This window comes from Rhinoderma darwinii, chromosome 12, assembly GCF_050947455.1.
Source record: "Rhinoderma darwinii isolate aRhiDar2 chromosome 12, aRhiDar2.hap1, whole genome shotgun sequence".
Classification (NCBI taxonomy): domain Eukaryota; kingdom Metazoa; phylum Chordata; class Amphibia; order Anura; family Rhinodermatidae; genus Rhinoderma; species Rhinoderma darwinii.
The window spans coordinates 71,413,957-71,436,053 of NC_134698.1; the positions used below are offsets into that span (position 1 = coordinate 71,413,957).

At 43.5% G+C, this 22,097-nt stretch overlaps 1 protein-coding gene across 5 annotated transcripts in view; it reads right to left on the reverse strand.

Annotated features, from left to right (window-relative positions):
- The window catches only part of MARK3 (microtubule affinity regulating kinase 3), a 61,980-nt gene that overhangs the window by 30,918 nt on the left and 8,965 nt on the right, over positions 1 to 22,097 (reverse strand). For all 5 annotated transcript variants that reach the window (XM_075843927.1, XM_075843926.1, XM_075843924.1 and 2 more), the window contains exons 2-3: positions 17,967 to 18,158; positions 13,626 to 13,679 (exon numbers count right to left, since the gene is read on the reverse strand). In XM_075843927.1, coding sequence (XP_075700042.1) covers positions 13,626 to 13,679; positions 17,967 to 18,158 — 246 coding nt within the window. The remainder of the gene's footprint in view (positions 1 to 13,625; positions 13,680 to 17,966; positions 18,159 to 22,097) is intronic.

Genomic DNA, 22,097 nt, shown 5'->3' on the forward strand with positions numbered 1-22,097 from the left:
CTGACGTCACGTTTTCTTCCTCCTCCACTGTCGTGTCGTGTCCCGATCACATGGTCTCGCCCCAGCGAGACCTCGGATGGGACACGACACGTCACTGGAGACGTGACGTTTCTGCGCGTGCCCGCCCGCCCAGCCTATGCATCTTTTCACTGTGAACGCGCCTATGCATGTTCACAGTGAAAAAAGTGAAGAGGGACGGCACCCGCGGACTAGAAAGGTACAGTGACCTCTGTACTTTTAGTTCTTCCCCTATCAAAGCCTACACATAGTAGGCTTTGATAGGGAATTATACAACACTATGCAGCACACGGGTCGCATGCAGCCCTTGAGGCTGTTATCTGCGGCCCGCGGGACACCGTACACTGTTTAACAACTGGTTCCTGACCGCTGGCTGTATTTTTACGGCCAGCGGTCAGGGACGGGTCCTTAAAACCCGAGCCATAGACTTTCTACGGCTCGGGTTTTAACTTGCTGCCCGCGCGATCGGGCAGCTGTATGTCGGGTCTCCGGCTGTCAGTGACTGCCGGGGACCCTGAGGAGAAGACAGAAGCTGCTTTAGCTGCTTCTGTCTTCTCCGATGTCTTTTTACACAGCGCTCAATGAACGCTGTGTATAGGAATAGAGACAGCGGCCCCGCGGCGCTGTCTCTATTCCTCCCGGTATCATGTGACTGGTCACATGATCGCCGGGTGCCGTTAGTGGCAGGCTGCTGCTGGGTCTTACTAGACCCAGCACAGCCCTATTAGTGACAATCGCACTATGAGAGGGCTGATTTCCCCTGTAACTGGAGCTGCTGTGCAGCTCCAGTTACAGTGGAAAAACATGTAAAAGAAAGAAAAAAAATATATAAAGTCCCCCAAAGGTCTTTTTTGACCTTTGAGGATCAGACTACAGTAATAAAAAAAATAGTAAAGTAAAGTGCAAAAAAAAATACAATAATAAATACACATAAAATACCCACCCCAATAAAATACCGTTCCCCCCCGACAATCATTGTTATAACGCTAGCGCTGACCCAATTACCCTAATATAGACATGTAATATATTAAAATTTACGGTAGACAATGACGATCACAAATAAAAGGTATATTTTAGGGTAAAACTATGTTATTACCAAAAAAAAATAGCTGAAACGTAAAAAAGCTTTTTTTTTACTAATATTTTCAAACTTTATGAAAGAAAATTCTAAAATGGCAAAAAAGGTGTGTATAAAAATGATAAAAAAAAGAAACCTGCATTATCTACGGAAAAAACGTCGCAAAAATCACGTCGTTAGCCCAACAAATAAAAAAGTTATAGCCATTTAACTAACGCGTGCTAAAAATGGCTAAACGGTGTCTGGTCCTGAAGGCGCAAAATAGCGCGGCCCTGAACTGGTTAAGATCTTCTGGGGTCCTGTATCTAAGCCTACATTGTTAGGGTATGTTCACACGAGGGCGTCCATAACGGCTGAAATTACGGGGATGTTTCCGCCTGTTTTTTTTTTAAGCGGAAACAGCGTAGCAAAACTTGTAAAAAACGGCCCGAAAATGCGTACCATTGATTTCAATGGGAGGCGTCGGCGTCTTTTTCCCGCGAGCAGTAAAACTGCCTCGTGGGAAAAAGAAGCGACATGCTCCATCTTCGGGCGTTTACACCTCTGACCTCCCATTGACTTCAATGGGAGGCAGAGAAAGCGTATTTCCGTTGTTTTATGCCCGCGGCGCTCAATTGCCGTGGGCGAAAAACATGACGGAAAACGACGCGAAAAACGCAGCAAAAAAAGCCGCAAAAACAACGCCAAAAAGGCTACGATAAACGCCGCGAAAAACATCGCAAATAAAGCCGCGAAAAAAGAGGCAAAAAACGCCACGAAAAACGACAGGAAAAACGCCATGAAAGACGCAACGAAAAACGCAGAAAAAAAACCGCAAACAGCGACGCAAAAAAAAGAGGCGAAAAACGACGCAAAAAAGGCTACGATAAACGCCACGGAAAACGTTGCGAAAAACATCGTGGAAAAAGCCGCAAACAAAGAGGCAAAGAACGCCGTGAAAAACTACTGGGAAAACGCCACGAAAGACGCAACGAAAAACGCTGCAAAAATAGCCGCAAACAACGATGCAAAAAAAGAAACGATACGAAAAAGGCTACGATAAACGCAACGGAACACACAGCAAAAAAAGACGCAAACAAACAAGCAAAAAACGCCAAGATAAACGAAGCGAAAAACGGCCCGAACAAAGCGGCAAACAAAACCGCAAACAGCGCACAAAAAACTCCGGGAAAAATGACGCAAAAATCAACGTGCAGGGAGAGGTAAATCTGCCGCAAACTTCAAGACGGAATTTTGAGGCAGATATTCCTCCGGCAAAAAAACTCTGTGTGAACATAGCCTTAGTGGAGAGAGACGTGAGATAGAGGAGGGTGGGCGAGGGTTAGGGTGAGGGTTAGGGTGAGGGTTAGGGTGAGGGTGGACGAGGGTGAGGGGAGACACGAAGAGGTTTATAGACCTGAAAAGAGAAATAAAACATAATGGGGGGAGAACGGTCACCATCCTTCAAGAATGTCAGCAAGGAGACAAGTGCAGTGAAGGAGGTCAGCGGGAGGAGCAAGGACAGCTCACGTGAACTCTTGGAAGGTACGTGCACGCTCATTGCAGCCTGCAATGAGCGTGCACGGGAAAAAAGTTTCATAACAAGGAAAGATCAACAAACCAGACCTGAACTGCATGTAAACAAACCGTGCTAAATTCAAAGAAGAAATGTGCTAAGTAGAATTTTTTTTTAAAATAATGCTTTATTTAGGTTGTCTGTATAAGGGGTAATGTATGACAGAGTTTTTGAAAAAATGTTGGTATCTCGGACAACCCCTTTAAAGTAAACCTGCATTTATATTTGAAGAAAATCCACGATCAGCAGCTTCCGTATCTGTTAACCATTCGAGGAAGCGTTACCAGTGTGTGCGGGCGTGTATGAATAGGATTCTTTGAAATGCCACCCACTACAAACGTTTGACCGCAACTGCAAACTACCAGGACATCGCTGAGCTGTATGCGTGCTGCCCCGGCATCTCAATGAATGTGTAGACTCATGTTATGTAAGAAGGAAAACCAGTTGATGGTATCAAGAGTCTTGCACCTAGGATTAGGGACCGCTAATAAAGTGCCCTCTCCGCCCCCATCTGAGCACAAACCAATAAAAGTTCCAGAAGTAGAAGAATTCGTGGGAAAACTAAGTACCTGCAAATAGCAAACGTGTCACTTGCGGTAATTTTTTGCGGATTAGCCCGCCGCATCGGATGCTGTATCGTAGTTGCATTCCCCATTGGAAGCAATGCACAGCGCGGCACCATGTGGTGGCACACAAATACCCTACAGCTCATACTATGGGGACTATATGTGCCGTCATACAGGGTCCAACCGAGCTCTAAAGCTGCAAAGTCATGACAAAGCAGCCAAGACTGGGATTCAATTAGGAGATATCAACTTACAGTCCTATAATAAAAGGTTTTTTTTCTAAGTAAAGGCATTGATAAATAGGATGTGCAATCAAATTCGGATAGGTGGGGGTCTGACCAGTGACAGATCGGCAATTGCTCAGCAAGGGTCGTGCCACGTCAGCTCTGCTGTTTTTCAGACACTTGGTCGGCTATTCACTATAATGAACCAAACATGTGGCCCCCTAATAAACCCTAGTCATATCGCTGCCATTGTTAATACATAAACCAGTCTTGCCCCCACTGTTGAGTGGGGTGTTTCCTGCTGACTGGCAATTTCCTAAATTCAGCGCAAGAGTGGCAAGATTTGGGTCCAAAGCGAAATCCATGGCGTCGTGTATGGCAACCATGAAGAAAACTGTATGCTGCCTGAATCTCCTGTGTTCATCGTGGCTGACAAGCACGAATTATCTGCGGCTGGAAGGAAACGAGTCTAACAAGTGACACGAGGCTTCTCAGTAATTATAAAGGACCAGCGACATTGTGAAAGAACTGGAAAACCAGCCTGAATGAGCTCCTAAATTTAGAACAAAAACCATCATCTCCATTAACCGTCAGCTGATTGACGCGAGGTCTAAATTATAAATGGGATTCGTAGCTTTCTACTCCACCCCGGCCGTCTAAGAGACAGCGGAACCAGGGCAGCGGCTCGTGATATACCGGCGGAAGCGAGCGGCAAGAAATGTGCTATTCTCCAGCACACCCATTAATAAAAGCAGAGGAAACCGACACCAGGACGATTAATCTCCGCGTGTCACTAAACCCTCCTCATTAATATATTTAAAAAAATCAGGTCAATTAAAGCTTTGTACTGGGCGGGGATCTCAGCGGCATGAGATTAACCCAAGATGCAAATCAGGCTGTGCCTTGTACAATCAGCTTGCAGCATCCAGTGCAATAGATTTCTTTAATGGATTTGCGCGATCTGGAAGCCACAGACGCCATTATTTCATGTGAATTATATTCGGCACCTTGTGCCAAATTTAGAGCAGTAGACGGCAACGTGCCAGTTGTTGCTGAATGACAATGTTTAAAGCCAAATTTGTGCCAGAGAAAATACTTAAAACTTTCTTCACTTAAAAGCACATGGGTTTTTTTTTTTTTTAAAAACTCCACTAAAATTACTTTGGACGAGTTTAATGGGAACGACAAACAATTCAATTCACATTCATTCTCCACATTTATCGTGTATGTCGGGAAAGCTGAACGTATACGCAGGGCTCCATTTGCCAGACTGAGGCCCTCGCATAGTAGGCTATGCCATACACCGAAATTCTGTCAAAAATATACCGCACTGTAAGGGCCTGTTCACACAGAGTATTTTGACGAGCTTTTTGGAACGGAAACCGCTCCGCAAAACTCGTCAAAAACCGGCCGAAAATGCCTCCCATTGATTTCAATGGGAGGCGGGGGAGGTTTTCTCCCGCAAGCAGTAGAACATCATTTTAGACATATTGAGGTGGTGGTCGAGCTGGGCAAACAGAGGTATAAAGAGGCACTGGGCACCCCAACACAGGAAAAGTTTATTGCGATCGAGGGTGACCGAGTATGTGCATCGGTAACAGGACACCGTCCCGTCGGAATAAGTGGATATCACAGAAATTGGACTCACAAAATCAACCGCCTTCCTATCAACAGGCCACAAATCTGTACAGGGACAAAAAACAAAAAAACATTCAAAGTACTGATGATGGCCATACACACACGTGACAAGGCAGTGTGTATGGAGAGCCCATATGGAGTGTTGTATTTTACTCAACACACATGGAATAGCGGAGAAAGCGGCCACAAGGTAAGAACCCAAGAGTCGTATATGCCAGCGACAAGCACACAAAATAATGGAGATCTACCAAAAGCGCTGCAAGGTACAGCAATTGCCCATCGTAACCAGATTACTGCCAATGTTTTACATAGTTGACAGGTTTATGCCAATTCCCAGAGTCGGGAAGTCCATGTGCCAGGAAATCTACTTTTTGGGAACTTTGTAGGGCTGTCTACTGATCATCATATTGTCTGGCAACAAAAACAGTCATATTGGCTCCTGGACTTCTCTTACCGGCCCTTAAACGGCTATGGAAACCATTGAAGCTTTTTTTTTTTTTCGCTGTCACCGAAACCGGCAATCCGGCTGACTTGACGGATTCGGGTTTGAGCGCAAGATACAGCTTCTATGTAAACAGGATACATAGAAGCTGTATCTTTTAAAAAACAAACAAAACTATTACAGAGTTCTATTAGGGCCCGTAATCACGGTACAAGATTACAGGCACAGCTGGCGATGGCCGCAGACAGCCACACGCATTTGCATTATAAAGTATGGGAGCATAGTCCGTAAAAAGCAAAAAAATAATACACGTCCAATATTTTACGGAGCCTTTCTACGGCACGGACACATCCCCGTAAGAATACGGGAAGGTGTCCGTCAGCAATAGAACTGAAGACGTCCGTAATTACGGATGAAATCTACGGTAGTGTGCATGGGGCCTAAAACACTATAATACGTATTTCTTTATATATTATCTTTGTTTTTTACTAAAACAAAAAAAAGTCTTCAAAAGGTTTACATTGCCTTTAATGTTTGAGTGGAAAGTTATGGATAGTCTGACTCTACCGTCCAGGTAATAACGTTTCGCAGGTCTTCGTGGTAACTTTCACTTATGAATCACTTGTTTTATCTTCATCTCTGTAAACTGTGAGTGAAGGACGGAAGATTTATCTCAAGTACTAATTCCAAGGCGTCTTTTTCATATGAAACAATGATCTAGTGTCTGCTTGAAGGAATGGTTAATACTTGCCAGATCTTTACAGTGAATCATCCCGTCCTGCCCACACTGCTAGTTACCACAACACCTTCTAGATCCGCACTTCTTCAGCTTGCAATCCTCCTAGAGGAGGAAAAACTATCCCTTCTTTCCATCAACAGAAAGTCCAGTCCGATAGCGGACAATTCCCGAAAAACACATCACGTGTACCAGCAGGGGGCGGGGGGGGGGGGGGGGGGATAACTCCAGGAACAATATATGATCACAAATTATACACAGTACTCAACCAGTAATAAGCGTTTCCACTAAGGTTGTGTTCACATGTTAGTCCACTACGTTAAAGTGTAACTAAACTTTAAAAAAACTTTTAACATGTTAAAGTGACATGTCAGAAGCTTTGATTCGTGGGTGTCCAAGCACCGAGTCCCCCATTGATCGCTTAAACAAAGCAGAAGGGCTAGAGTGATGTGTCGCTTGGTCTCTCATCCGCTTTCTTCAGAGCGGTGTACGGGCACAATAGAAAGTCTGAGTCCGTACAAGGAAAGCCAATCACAAACTAAGCGACAGCGCTCACCTGAGCACTTCTGCAGCTTCGTTTTGGCAAACGGTGCGGGTCTCCGTGCTCGGACCTCCACTGATCAAAACTTCTGACATGTCACTATGACAAGTCAAAAGTTTTTTAAAAGTTTAGTTACCCTTTCATTATGCACCAGGGAAGCTCCCGGTAAACACACCCGACTTATCCATGAGGCCGCATCAACCGAGCATATGACAAAAGAGCGTCCCTTTGGCCTACATCTGGGTGGTATCCAGTAGAACAAAAAAATAAAAAATTACCATGTGGTATGTTTTTTTTTTTTACAATGCGACCCCTACGTCATACGTTGAAGCTTTCAGATGGAGTTATATCTCCAATGGAAGACTGATGGCTTTGATCACACTATGTATACGGCGAATATACAGCCCCGATTTATGCAACTGTATGCCATACTCATACATTGACTCCCACTGTAAAAAAAAGACGACTGACTATACTGGGGACCATTTATTCTCTTATAATGCATCTGAAACGATAATCTTTAGTTACCTCATTGAGGCACAGATAATTTTAAGACCATGTAAAATACTCCATTATTGGTTTTAGTAATTATCAGCAGCAGATCCCCCCTCCCCTCCCCACCTCAGTCTGCTAGGTTTCTGTACACACCAGAAGCCACCACCTCTGCTAGGAAATGAGTAGCCAAGGCCTCCAAGTGGGCACGGGTGCCCAGGTTCCTATCTTACTTGACCTAAATAGTGGGAGCCTTGTGTGCATTATGACAAGTATGGAGATTTGGATCTACACAATGTCCCTATGACAACACTAAAAACGAACAGGAAGCATCGGTCACCTGGGATTAGCAGAGCATAGGTGAGTCTGTAATCTAAGTACTGATAAGCAGTAAACTATTAGTAAAAGTTTATACATTGTTATGTACATATAAAAAAGGAGTGGTGTCAGGAAGACAACCCCTATATAAAATGAAGCCGAAGCAGCAACCCACCGATCGCCATGGTGCCACCTTTTCTCGCCTCTAGCGATTCAAACAAATGGTTGTCGACGTAACGCATCGACGCGCTTGGTCAACCAGAGTGGAAGGCAAATATCTTTACATCTATGATTTTCATACGCCCCATTAAGGCGGAGACAATCCCTTTAAGGGGCTCATATTACATCTGTTAATTCTCCAGAATTAAAAAAAATTAAAATTGGGGGGTACCGCCCCCCCCCACCCCAGAAACAGGACCAATGTTGTTCATTGGTTAACTGGTATTGCTGCGTTCACTTGAATGGGGACACGATGCAATACCAGACCCATCCATGGACTACAGTGGCACTGTTTCATAAAGCCCCTTTCAGTTCAGCCTTAAAAGTGACACAGCGTCCTGACAAAATATCAAATCTAAATCTTGCAAAATAAAACCTAAACTCACCGCCTTTGAACCACAGACCAGCAGTGTCTCAGAATTGATCTACACCTGGATTTTCCACATTACCTCATTCCTGCGTTCTGAATATCTGCGGTCAGGCAATATTAGATGAACATCTTATAAAATATTAAAGACAATAAAGACTGCTGCCTGCAACTCCATTCCCAAAAGGAATCCGTAAAAGCTTCAAAAAATATTGATTTATTTTCTGACCACCATGTTTGCTGCAACCTGTTCTTCCCTTATTTTGGACTTTAGGATAAGACAAAACACATTTAGTGGCCCGGTAAAAAATAAAAAAAATAAAAAAAAACACTTATGCCTCATGCACACGACCGTGTGCGCCGTCCGAGTCCCGTCAGTGATCCGAGGACAGATCGGACATGTTTTATCTTTCCTCGGATCGGAGACTCTGACCATTTTTCACGGACCCGATTTGCCCGCTAAAGTGAATGGGTCCGTGAAGACTATCGGGTGCCACACGGATGTCGTCAAAAACGTCCCGAGTGGCACAACGGTCGTGTGCATCAGGCATTAGAGATCACAAAGCCAAAAAATTAGGTATGGCCTGAAGTAAACGACCGTGGATTTTGTCCATGTGCCATCCGCAATTTTGCAGATAGCACACGGACCCATTCATAGATGTTCATGGATCCATGTGGGTGTCGCAAAAACTCAGGTCAAGTAATTTTAATGACCATATTTGCGGCTCGAGCTCGCCCAGCGTGCATCACTGTCCCTGCAGCTTTTACTCTTTCGGATCTGTAAATACCGATGAGACGGATGCACTACAGAAACATTTTGCAGACAAACGAACCGAAACAGAACAAATGATTTTGCAGAATGCAAAATCACTACGGTTGTGTGTATGGTGCAGTTTTGTCCAGCCCTGCCTAAGTTCAAATGCATTTTGCGGTCTGCTTGTCAGCAAAAAACTTCCCATAGTGCATCCAGGGATTATCAGTATTTACAGATCCGCAAAAAAAAAAAAGGCTGGAATTGGTCATAACTTCCTGAATAGGTCACATGACCATGTCCCGAGTTTTTGCATCCCCCCACGCAGATCAGTGAACTTTAGTCGTGTGCACGGGGACGTATAAATGAATGGGTCCATGCACTATCCCAAAAAATCGCAGCCAAAAAACACGGTCGGGTGCATTAGGCCTAATAGTAAAGACGTTATCCCAGTACACTGTAAATAAAACATTCATTATATAATAAGTTCTGTAACATTTTTATATTTTCCATATCAGACCTCTGCTTGCCGTCAGTGTATGTAAACATTCTTGGAAGCTGAATCGTGTCCAACTAAGACCTCATGCTCACGTCAGTGCTTTTGCAGCTGCAATATACCTGTATCTTAGGGTATAAATTGTAAACATTCTTTTCTATGGCCCCACGCACACGACTGATTTACACACATCGGTGCGGGGACAGCATTGTTGTGGATCCGCGATCCCTGTTGGCACACGGATGTACAAGGGTTTTATGCGGTCTGATGGACCGCAACAGACCCATTGTTTTGCATAATGCAAAACCAATGCTGTCATGTGCATGAGAAGTAACACAAACATTAGGGTAAGTTCACACGTAGAATACTGCAGATTTTGTTGCGGAAAATCCTCAGCTTATACAGTAGCAGCTGAGTGGATGAGCTGCGTAAATCAGTGGAAAAACACTCAGAAATTTACATACGGTGAGTCTTTTTAATCCGCAGCATGTCAATTGTATTTGCGTAATCGCTCCTTTTTTGTTGCGAGGGAAAACCAGCAGATGTTGCCATTTTTGCGGCGGAAAATTGTGATTGCGCCGCAAAACTAGCAATTTAGGGGAAAAAAATAAATAAAAAAGTACTTACCCAGAAATCTGCGTTTCTTTCGTCCAGGCTGGCCTCCCGGGATGACGTTTCACCCCACGTGACCACTGCAGCCAATAACAGGCTGCAGAATTTCAGGACGTCGGAGGGACGCGTCACCATGGTTAAGTACATTCTTTTTTTTTTTTCATTGCAGGATTTCCGCAAGTTGGTGCATTTTTTGGGCCGGAATTCCCTACGGTGACCAGGGTGGATACGCTGGGTGCTTTTACGCAGCGTATTCACCCGGTGTGAACATACCCTTACAGTGTACCAGAGCACTCTCGTGCAAGTCCGGCAGCTGCGTCAGTTGGACATACATGATCAGCCTGAATGTTTTTAAATGGCTGAAAGCAAGCAGAGATCTTAAAAACAATGAGTCATTGATAAAAGTAGATGACAAAGTTGCATAATTTAATTAAAAAAAAGAAAAAGCTTTAGTTTGTGAATACTGGAAACTCCCTCCAACACTCAGTAATGCAACTGCACCAATCTAAAAGCCTAAAAACCTGCAGTAATGTTCTGTCTGCTGGCACTATTGTTTGCACATGACCCGAGGAAATGACCTGTTTGCAATCTATATGGCGGGATCTTCAGAACCAGATTGTTCTTTTTGAGGGAACCTCTAAAATTCCCATGACCAGGGTAAGCAGCGCCCATAAAAGCTTTTATTCACAAGTTCAGGCCGTCAATGAGCGGTCTATAGTAGTGAAGTGAGCAGATAAAAGAATCTAAACAATGCCTTATACAACCAGCATGTGTCTACCAAGAAGCCATTCAATATATTGTCAACGCGGCACACAATAGATTATCTGCGGCCGGCAACTTGCTCCAGAACGCCCTTATGTCACCCTTGCCAGACCTTCAGCACATACGGGATCAAACTTCCAACCGGAAGTATTTGCACCCGTTACCAAACACACTGGGAACCTGAGCTTAACCCAGGGCACCGCTGACCGGGCAGAAGACGGCCGCATTAATGCTCTGCGATCGTTCTGTAACGGGTCATGAAGACGCCTCAAAGCGACGTGCGTAAATCTACGTTACATTTGGCGACGACACAGCTGAAATGCTGCCAGCGGTCAGGTGACATGCCAGATGGTTCCCTGGCATGCCACAGGTTAATATGCCCACACACGCCTGGCTCTAACAATTGGCTCTATTTGCATTGCGAGCTTGGTTTATTTTGCCTTGACATATCTATAACTGCTTTATGTTCTCTTCTTCCGTACCTCTTGCCGTGCCAAGTAAAGATTAAATATTCTCCAAGACTTAATGAAGCGGCATCCAGAGGCCAGCCACAAGACAATATTGATCTGCCTTAAAGCGACGCTCCGGTCCCGGGACAACGTTTCAAATATGACTGGGTATACTGAGTAATATTACCTGGTGCGCTCCAGCTGCCCCCCTTTGCTGTGGACCCGCCATTTCAGTGTTCCCTCTGTGATGTCCCTAAATGTCTACAGCGCTTAGACTACGAGTCTGAGACACTCCCACGGTTATCGGATTGGCCAGAGCCGTTCACGTGAGCAGTCCTATCCAATCCGTGCACAGAGGGAGTGTCCTAGACTGTCTGAGAAGCGCTGTGGCCAACACATACTGGACCCTAAAACAGTGGCTGCACCGCCTAGGGGGGCAACAGCAGTGCACCAGTTAATATAATTCCATATACCGCATGTTTATCATTTTAACCTGGGACCGTAGGGTCGCTTTAAAAAAAAAAACAAAAAAAAAAACAAAACTGTATTCTAGGTTTTGTTCTACTTTTAGAGCTTGTAAAAAAACAATAAAACGCATGGCGATCACAGCAGCAGGGATTTATGTGGAGTTTCCGCCAGCCTCGTAAGAGGGATTAAGGATGTACAACACTGTCAGGAAAAGGGTTAAACTTGGTCATATTTATGTCTAGTATGGAAAAAGTTCAGACTCGGCAGTCAAGATGGAAGATGAATGTCCCGAAGGCTGGGGCAATAAGGCATGAACAGGACTTTTGTCTGAGCATGGCATTCCTGCACCCCTCCCCCTCTCTTTCTTATAGATTTCTCGGGCCGATGTGACAGCAGGATAACAGTAGCGGGGAGGAAACTGGGGACCGTTCTTCCTACCTTCCTTTCTAGGGCTGAGAGACAGCTGACTGTGCTGACCCCACATGGGACGACTAATGTGTAACACCGCATGTCTAGGCAACAGCAGCCAGAACCAAAAAATGCCTTTCTTGTAGGGACTTAGCAGAACAATTACACTTTGCTCGGTTTGCAAAGTTGTATTATTATCGTAGCTTAAAACGATCAAATAAAATAGCAGAATTGATCGAGCCGCACTGCAGCCGCAAAATCAATAGGATGATACCAGACATTGCCTCAAGTGTCCCAAGAGCGTCTGCTCCATATGTCACAGATCCCTTTAAATGAGGGCATTAGAGGTTATTAGTCTAATAGAGGAGAACTGGTGGGTGAGATTTAACAGACCAAAGTTACGTTCATTAAAGGGGTTGTCCAGCTCTTATTTCTTTTTTTTTTTTAAACGTATTTGTAGAGTTGGGAATCATACAGTTTTCTAATATACATGTATTAGAAATCCTGCTCATATACAGTTAGGCCCTGATCACACAGGTTTTTTTTTACCGCGGAAACCGTGGCAAAAAACGGCCGAAATTGCCTCCCATTGGTATTAATGGGCGGTGGAGGAGTTTTTATTCCGATCTCGCGGGGAAAAAGAAGCGACATGCCCTACCTTAAGCCGTTTTCCGCCTCAAAAACCCCATTGAAATCAATGGGAGATTAAAGAAAACATTGCGAACGGCCGATGCGTTTGACGTGATTTATGGAAATTTCCCTAAAAGAGTCAAAAGGGGCCTGGATGACGGTGAGTGTAATAATATTACACGTTATCTTTACTAGATACTGGAGACGGGTCGTAGATTAAAGGATTTATTCGGATTTCAATATTGGAGTCGGGAAATAATTTTTCCCTACGATGAGGAAAATTGTCTTTTGCCTTTAAAAGTGTTTTTTCTTCCTCTGGATCAACATTGCAGAACAACAGTCTGAACTGGATGGACATATATGTCTTTTTTTTCGGCCTTACAAACTAGGACACTACGATTATACCATCAGAAAAGGCAAGGTGACAGCTTTGATGCCTTCTGTGTATTTTAGCCCACCCAAAAAAACAAACAAAAAAAACAAACAAACAAACATTGTAACGATACAGTCATAAGGTATTTTGATAAAACAATGCAACATTTGTTGACAATGTAACAAGTGCACATCCATGTCATACACCATCTCCACTGCTCGGCCTGAAAAACGGACATCGTGGTGTGGGGGACGGACACAGAACTGGCTACAAAATTTTAACACAGACATCTGCCGTACCCGAATTTGCTGCTCAAATGTTTACACCGTGGAGGTCTCGGACGTATTGTCCTTGAACGTGCAGGAGGAAGTCACCGTGTAAAGTCACCTTGCTCTGTTCTGGATTATTAGACAATGCAGCTGCAGAATACACGTGCCAACTTGTAAACGGATCCCACGATATGTAACAAGCTTGTATCTTACCTTTTGCAGACTAGTTGGATTTAACTGGGTTTTGTCAATTATTTTTATTGCGACCTAAAGAAAAAGGAAAAAAAAAAAAAAAGTTTAAACTTCTTACTTTTGCAAATCAGTGCATGCAATGCCGTGGGGTTAGCGCTCATGTAGACACCGTGCACCTGAATTCTGGCACATTTCATGGGAACGTAACCGGATACCAGATCAATTAGCTGGGCACACAATGATATCTCCCAGGACGCACTGTGGCTTGGATGCTATTCAAAGCATAATAATATATATAGCAGCAAAATTATACCCGCGGTGCCTCACAGCGGATTACAACCACACGAGAGCACAGTTGGGGGCTGCCCGAATGTCAGATAAAGCAGCAATTCTATTGGGGAGCCCGACATTTCAGGTCCCACAGCCATGGCTTACAAACACTGGGACAGACAAATATTTAAGCACCATAAAAATGGATTAAAAAAAGCTCTAAGAAGATATAAAGGAAGTTTACAAATCTGGACTAGAATGTCTAGCAAAAAAAAATTTTAAATACCACAAAAAAACAAAACAAAACACCCCTTAATGACAGCTACAGTTTTTCGTTTTTGCCTCTGCCTTTCAGCACTTTTTCTCTTCATTGACGTGGCTGTACGAGGCATTTGTTTTATGCAGGAGAAATTGTATATTTTTTTCTGTGCAGTTTGGGGGTCGAATTTCTTTTTACTGTCTAAGTTATATCATTTATTTATGTGGCGGGAATATAGGAAAGAGACTGTCTGCATTTTTTTTATGCCGTTCATATTTCACGCTAAATAACCTGTTAAATTCTTCAGGTTATTGCGGCCGTGTAGATACCAAATATGTGTAGGTTTTTGTTTTTATGTAATGTATGGGCAATAAAATATATTTTATGATAAATATTGACCCTTTATCAATTTTTTTTTGTTATGGTTTTGTTTGTTTTTAATCCCATGAAGGGATAACTTTATTTTATACTTATAATGTATTAGCATACTCCTGTATACTAATACATTGCACTGTGTCACTATCACATAGTGAGCCCTAACGGCAGGCATACTGAATAGACAGCCCTGGGGTCCTTTCTAGGACCCAGGGCTGACTGCAAACGGTGCGTCACTGTAGATGCCAAAAGAAGTCACTGTAGACTACAGTGATGCCAAAAGAAGTCACTGTAGACTACAGAGATGCCAAAAGAAGTCACTGTAGACTACAGAGATGCCAAAAGAAGTCACTGTATACTAAAGGACCTTTCACAGGGGTCAATGATCAGACAAACTAGCGTTCATATATATTCCCGATCACTGCCCTGTGTAAACAAGGCACCCAGCCGCCGATAAACAACCGAATACTCATTCATCAGCTGATCATATCGTTTATGCAGCAGAAAATATTAGTCGGCAGCACATCTCCCTGTCCCTATGCCAACATGATGGAAATGCATGGGGACGAGCGATCGTAATAATGATCGCTCCTCCCCATACATTCCTGATCACAGCTCCTTGTGAAAGGAGCGCCGAACAAGCGGTCTTGTTGATAGGCACCCGTTAAGACGTTAATGCAGTTACACAACAAACGGAAGGTAATGGAAACCACCAACTAGTACAGTAGTTCCACTATTGATCTAATAAATCTACTACTGCTGTTTTTGCACCCGTACCCTCTGCTGTTCCACGCTCAAACAGGAAGACATACTTATGCTAAAAATCCCTAGATCTCTACAGAATCATCGAGCGGCCAAGAAAACAGTCACCGAAGTCTCAGCAGCTGGAGGTTATCCAACACTGGCATCTTTTGGGCGTTCCCGTACTCTCTCAAATCAGCTCAATCTGTAGCTCCATGCCCAAACGCCTCATGGTTTGCCTCGGCTTGAGGCATTCAAAAGCAAAGGTGAATTGCTCTAGTTGTATTCAGGAAATGGGTCGTAGAGATTTGGCGAGATGTATAAAACCACAGAGAACAATCAGAGAACAGCTTTTGTTTTTTTAAAGGCAGAAAATAAAAGCAGCAACCTGAATGGACACCGATCAGTTTCTAAAAGGGAGTCCTAGGAAAAAGATAATGCTCCACATTAATGGGCAATAATGAACCGGTCGTGCCACACAGGAACACCCACTGCTGCATCCACCTCATTTACAAGAGAGTTACTCACTACTTAGAGAAGGCGAAGTTACCAACCCAACAAACAGGACACACTTGATTGGGGATCTCATGCTACAGAACAAAAGGGCCTAGTTTTGCCCAAAACTTGGGATGTTTGCCAATATTGTTTGACAGGTTCTTGGTGCGGCAGGAGACTAAGAGACCTACATTACTTCTTTATAGATTTGGCAATGAAAGTGTCCGTCTCCTTACAAAGCAATAAGTCCATGAAATATCGATCTCGTGGGGTCCTAAACTGGCCGTCATTTTTTTGCTTGCTTTGTACACAGGACATGAAGTCTCGAGTATAAGGAAAAAATTGATTTTTTTTTTTCAGCACTACGCGAGGACAGTTGGTTGGATGCATATTCTGGCATTTACTGCTGAATGTTACTGGTCAAATGCAAAGTGAGATGCCTAAAATGTTATAGATGAGTGTCCAGGTTCTGAGACCAGCACCGATCACTGAAACGAGGGAGCAGAAGCACTCAATTAAGTACTGTGCCACTTCGGAAGTGATCGGCTTTCCTTGGAGATGCGAGCAGAGCGGTGTAGAAAGTTTAATGTCCGTTTACCCCACTGCTCTGACCACAACTTCTGACATCAAAAAGCAAAACTATATCCACAACACACTCCTTTCATAAGATCATTCCTCTTCAGGGGTTAAAATAGGGATGGCAAAGCCACAACGTCCAGAATCCCTTCCGGACCAAACAGCCTTTCTGGAAGACGATGACAGCACCAACCCAGGTGTGGAGTTATACATCTGGGTGGATGCCGTCTTCTTCCAAAACTACTAAAATGTCATAGTGACAGGTCAGAAGTGGCTTCAAATGAAATTTACCCTTTAAAGGCATGGTGTCGCGCCAAAAACATGTTTTTTTTTTAAAATTTAAACATTTAGTGTGTGGGTGATTAAACATTGTTCAAATTTTTTTTATTTTTTTCGCGAGTCAGGAAATATTATAAATTTTTTCAAATTTATAATACTACCCATTTTTGGTCACTAGATGGAGCTGTTTGGAGCTAGTTCCCAAAATTGCAGCATTGCAACATTGGGTTAAAAGCTATCGCTCTAGTGAGCTCTCAGCAATCCCCCCTCCTTTATCCTGGCTAGTGCCGGGATAAACGAGGGGTTTGAAAGGTTTAACCTCCTACACTGTGTGTCGCCATTTTTTGAGGTAACCCACAGTGTAGTAGGTTTACATGCAGTAGTAAACACACACAAACACTAACATACATTGAAATCGCTTACCTGCTCCTGCCGCCGCGGCCCGTCCGCTCCCTTTGCTGCCGCTGTTCCATGTGCACTTGTCCGGAAGCCGCGACCGGAAGTAGTAATATTACTGTCCAGCCGCGACTTCCGGTCCACGGGAAAATGGCGCCGGACGGCGGCAATTTCGAATAGGACTGTGTGGGAGCGGCGCATGCGCAGTTCCCACACAGACGCCGTACACGGCAGTCAATGGGACGGGAGCCGTTCGCAGTCCCTATGGGACTGTGGCTGCCGTATTCCATGTCTGTGTGTGTCGTTAATCGACACACACAGAAATGGAACAAAAAATGGCAGCCCCCATAGGGAAGAAAAAGTGTGAAAATAAGAAACAGTAAAACACAAACACACAAATGAAAATAAACGTTTATATTAAGGCACTAACATCTTTAACATATAAACAAATTATTTGTGATGACACTGTTCCTTTAAGCAGTAGGCAAACCCCTTATGGTGGAAATAAGATCACAGTTGACCAAATGATCAGCGATCTGTAGCTCACTGTTGGGCCTTATTCACACACACACAAACAAAAAAAAAAAAAAATAGGCAAGAAAATTAGCATGAAATCTCTCTCCATATAAACCATGCCTGATGGAACTATAAAAGCGGGAAAGCAAAGCATTTTCTCAAATGGCGTATTTTTCACTATAATATTGTAATAAGTGTCTCCAATGTAAGAAAATTCAAAAGTTATCAGAATTTGTGCATAAAAGTATTCCGGTGACCTTTTACAGCAAACAAGCTCATTGTGTACTGGAGCGCACAAAGCACAGATTTAAAGCCGAGTGCTTTAGTGAATACACAATGAGGTCTCCAAACGATACGCATGCACTGACATTGAAATATGAATGCACGCACCTCCCTCTTATGTAACACTACGCACCGGGGAAAAGAGTGAATGAAGCAGGAGAGCTGAACCTTACCTCTCTGCCGGTGAGGATGTGCCGAGCCAGTTTTACTTTTGCAAAGTTTCCTTTGCCGATAGTTTTTAGAAGTCTGTAGTTTCCAATGTGTGGCTGCTCGTCGGCACAGGAGGCTATGGAGTTCCTGTTTCGGGCTCCAGAACGGCCAGTACGGGATGGGACTTCTTGCCGTCCATCTCCATGAGACGTGTGCTGCAACAATAAGAAGAGACATAAGATTGCTGCAATATTAAATATCCAAAACCTGCAAAACACGGAAAAGGTTTTTACATCTGTGCAATTACACGCAAGAAATCCAAGGGAGAAAAAATGCACTTTTTTTTTTTTTATGAACAAGTGTAATTGAGCTCATCAACAAAAGCGCAATGGGGGAGGCTTATTAATCAGGTCTTAGACCGTATACAACTAGGCAGCAGGCAGAAACTGCGCCAAATTTATCACAATAGTGACCGCTGTATGATAAAATTTGACACATCTTGCTAGGCATGTTGGGCGATGTTCACATCTGCGTCAGAGGCTCCTTCAGTTGCAGATCTGGTCAAAAACTTTAGAAAAACGACAAACATAACAGACACTTGATGGAGCCCACTGAAGTCCATGGGTTCTATCTGGCACTGTTCGTGTCGGATCGCTCACTGCCGTTATTTCGTCGCTCATATGACGCACAAGAACAACGGAAATAGCAACGCAGATGTTAACAGAGCCTTAGACTTTTAAAAACGTCACCTTACGGCTAGCGTACTTTAGATCAATACTTTGCGCGCAGGAAAATGCCACACTCCTTTAATAAACCTGGTCCACTTTACGACTCCCCTTAGCCACGACCCCTTTTCCTAGACACTTCAAAACCGCGTAGGAAAGTGCAAAAAAAACATTTGGAGCTCGGCATCTACGCCACTTTTTTGCCACAATTTGTGGCAGAATTGTGACACATTTTGGCCAAAAATAGTTAAAACTAAGTTAGACTCTATAATGCCGGATCACACACGCAGGTTTTGGCTTCGTTTTTTTAGACAAAGACAGAAGTGAACACAAAAGGAAGGGGATGAATCCGTCTTTTCTTTATACCTTTCCTTCCTTTTGGATTTACTTCTGGCTTTGTCTCAAAAAACGGAGTAAACTGCAACAAAGCTGTGTGTGATCAAGGCCTAAAGGTGGTTTTAGCGCTTCCTACTTCACCTGAGTGTAAAAAAAAAAAAAACTAAAAATAATTTTTTTTTTGTTCTTCCGTCGGAGCTAAAACCTCTACATATAATCCAGGTATGACATGGCAGGCTGCACATCTCATAGAAGAGAACTGGGTGTGAATCAATGCGGTCAAACAGCAGCCACAGAGGCTCGGACTCAAAGCTGCAGCTTCTGCAGAGACATTACGACAGCACCTCATAGAAGTCAATGGCACTTGCAATACATTTCCAATGAACCGTATGTGTTAATAAGAGGGGGATGGGGAGAATATCAAAGATTGTGAACCATTACTTCTACATAGCAGGTAAAGTTAATGTTTAAAGGGGTTTTCCAGTCCTAAGAAATTGATGGCCTATCCTCAAATTCTGCCGTGGCCCCTTCAAAATAGCTGATCGGCAGAGGTACTGGGACTCAGACCCCGATCAGTGAGACATCGATGGCCTATCCTGAGGATAGGCCATCAATTGTTAGGACTGGAATACCTCTATGCGGTTTTAGTTTGAGCTTCTATATTGACACGCTGCAGGCCACTCTCTAAGGCTAAGTTCACACACTACCTATTAGTTGCGGAATTTTGGTTGCGAAATCTTTTGTATAATTGATACATCGGAGCTGCAAAAACGGACCAGAATAGGACATGCGGTGAGTTTCACGCACTGGACACACGCTCCATAAAAAAAACACGGATATGTGACTAGACCCATTGACTTGCATTGGTCAGTGTGCCATCAGTTATCTAAACGGACAACACAAGGATGTGAAATACGGTCGTGTGAATAAGGCCTTATCTTGATGCAAATTAATTATTCAATAAAGGGGACAGACTTTTGATACTACTTAGCGGTTACTACTAATACCATTAACAAAACAATCAAAATCCTCTTCCACGCCTCTGTAGTATAAATCTATAGATCTGCGCTGAAGGAAACGACGGCTGTATTTATGGACGATGAACAGGAAGCGCTTTATCACATCAGGAATCATATACCTCATAACAGGGAGTGACGGCACAGACATATTTCCTGTGTAATGCATCTAAATTTATTATCACATCCTGTAAATGATCGGGATACAGATGTCATTCTGCAGCGAAGTACAAATAAACCCCATGATAAATGGAGACATGATATAAAGCGAGGCCACACGGACAGGAGGCGAATTTATATAAGATCTGCAGTGTGGATTCTGCGCTAAAAACCCGCAAAAATGTACCGTACAATGTAAGTGAATGGGGATTAGGAAATCCCATTCACAAATAAAAAGTCTGAACGGCTTTGAGGATATGCTGCGGATTTGTTCCAGATCCTGCCCCGGACTTCGGGCTTCGTTCACATCTACGTTGGAGCTTTCAGTCAGGGGAACCCATGAACGGGAAACCAAACAAACAGAGACCATAGGTTTTCGTTTGCATCACCGTTGATTTCAATAGTGACGGATCCGTTGCAAATGGTTTCCATTTGTCTCCGTTGTGTAAGGGTTCTGTTTTGACGGAATCAATACCGTTGTCGACTGCGCTATTCATTCCGGCAAAACAACGGAACCCTTACACAAAGGTGACAAACCGAAACCATTTGCAACTGATCTGTCACCATTGAAATCAATGGTGATGCAAACTGAAACTTATGGTTTCCATTTGTTTCAGTTTTGATTCCTTTCATAGGTTCCCTGGACGGAAAGGTACGACGGTGCCCATGAACGGAGTCCCGATGCAGACGTGAGGTGTGAAAAGCGTGGAAAAATTCAGACGTAAATCCAAAATGTCTACTAAGCGCCTAGGATGTTTTTAGGATGAGAATGCCTGAATAAAATCAAACCATTACATTTACACAAGAAGTTAAAGGGTTTTCCAGGCAGATATATTGATTGCCTATCCTTACGATCAATGCGTGATTAGTGCGATCCTTGCGATCAATGCGTGATCAGTGCGATCCTTACGATCAATGCGCGATCAGTGCGATCCTTACGATCAATGCGTGATCAGTGCGATCCTTACGATCAATGCGTGATCAGTGCGATCCTTACGATCAATGCGTGATCGGTGGAGGGCAAAGCCCCAAGGACTTACTGGATAAGCAGAGCTTCTCCTTGAACTTTCTATGCAAACAGGTGAGGGATCACCAACTATATAACTATCAGCAGTAACACACATGCAATTTCTATAGATATGGCAACTTAATCATATCTGCAAAATGCATCATGTTCATGACTTCAAATCTGCAGAGCGACTGCTTGTCTGGCTGTGTGTAACATACAGCTAGGAAACAACGCAGAGCCTACCCTCCAGTCTGTGGGATGCATAACTGACATCGTCATCTGCCGGGCTCTCCCCACAAAGCACTGACGCATTTCCTGACAGCCAGCTCAAAGGACAGGGGCTTTGTAACCAGAGATCCTACAACAGTCTAAACATATAATCCACTACCTGCTACTAGTAAAGTCAGGGGCGCTTATCCCCCCCACTAATTTTCATATAGGAATAAAACCAGCACCAATGATAACAAGCTCTGCAAATATCAGACTTAATATGCAGAGATAATTATTACAGGACTGAAATAGCACAGACAAAGCACAACGCTGAATATGGTGCAAGAGGCTTGTATATATGTTGAATGCAAAAATAATAAAACCAAAAAGTTACTGTGTGCGCTTTATTAAAGTGCGACTCCACAATACAGAGGTCACCAAGCGAAAAGCTGTATGTGTACTCTGCCCACAGAGCTTATCGCTTGGTGACCTCTGTATTGTGGTGTCGCACTTTAAGCACACACACTACCTATTGGTTTTATTATTTTTGCATTCCAACTTTCCCCGGTGGTCATTATAAATCGATCAACTTGAGGTCACGACCCCCTATATATATTATATATACATACATACATATATACATATATACATACACATACACACATAAAAGTGGAGTTACACATCAAGATATTTAGCATA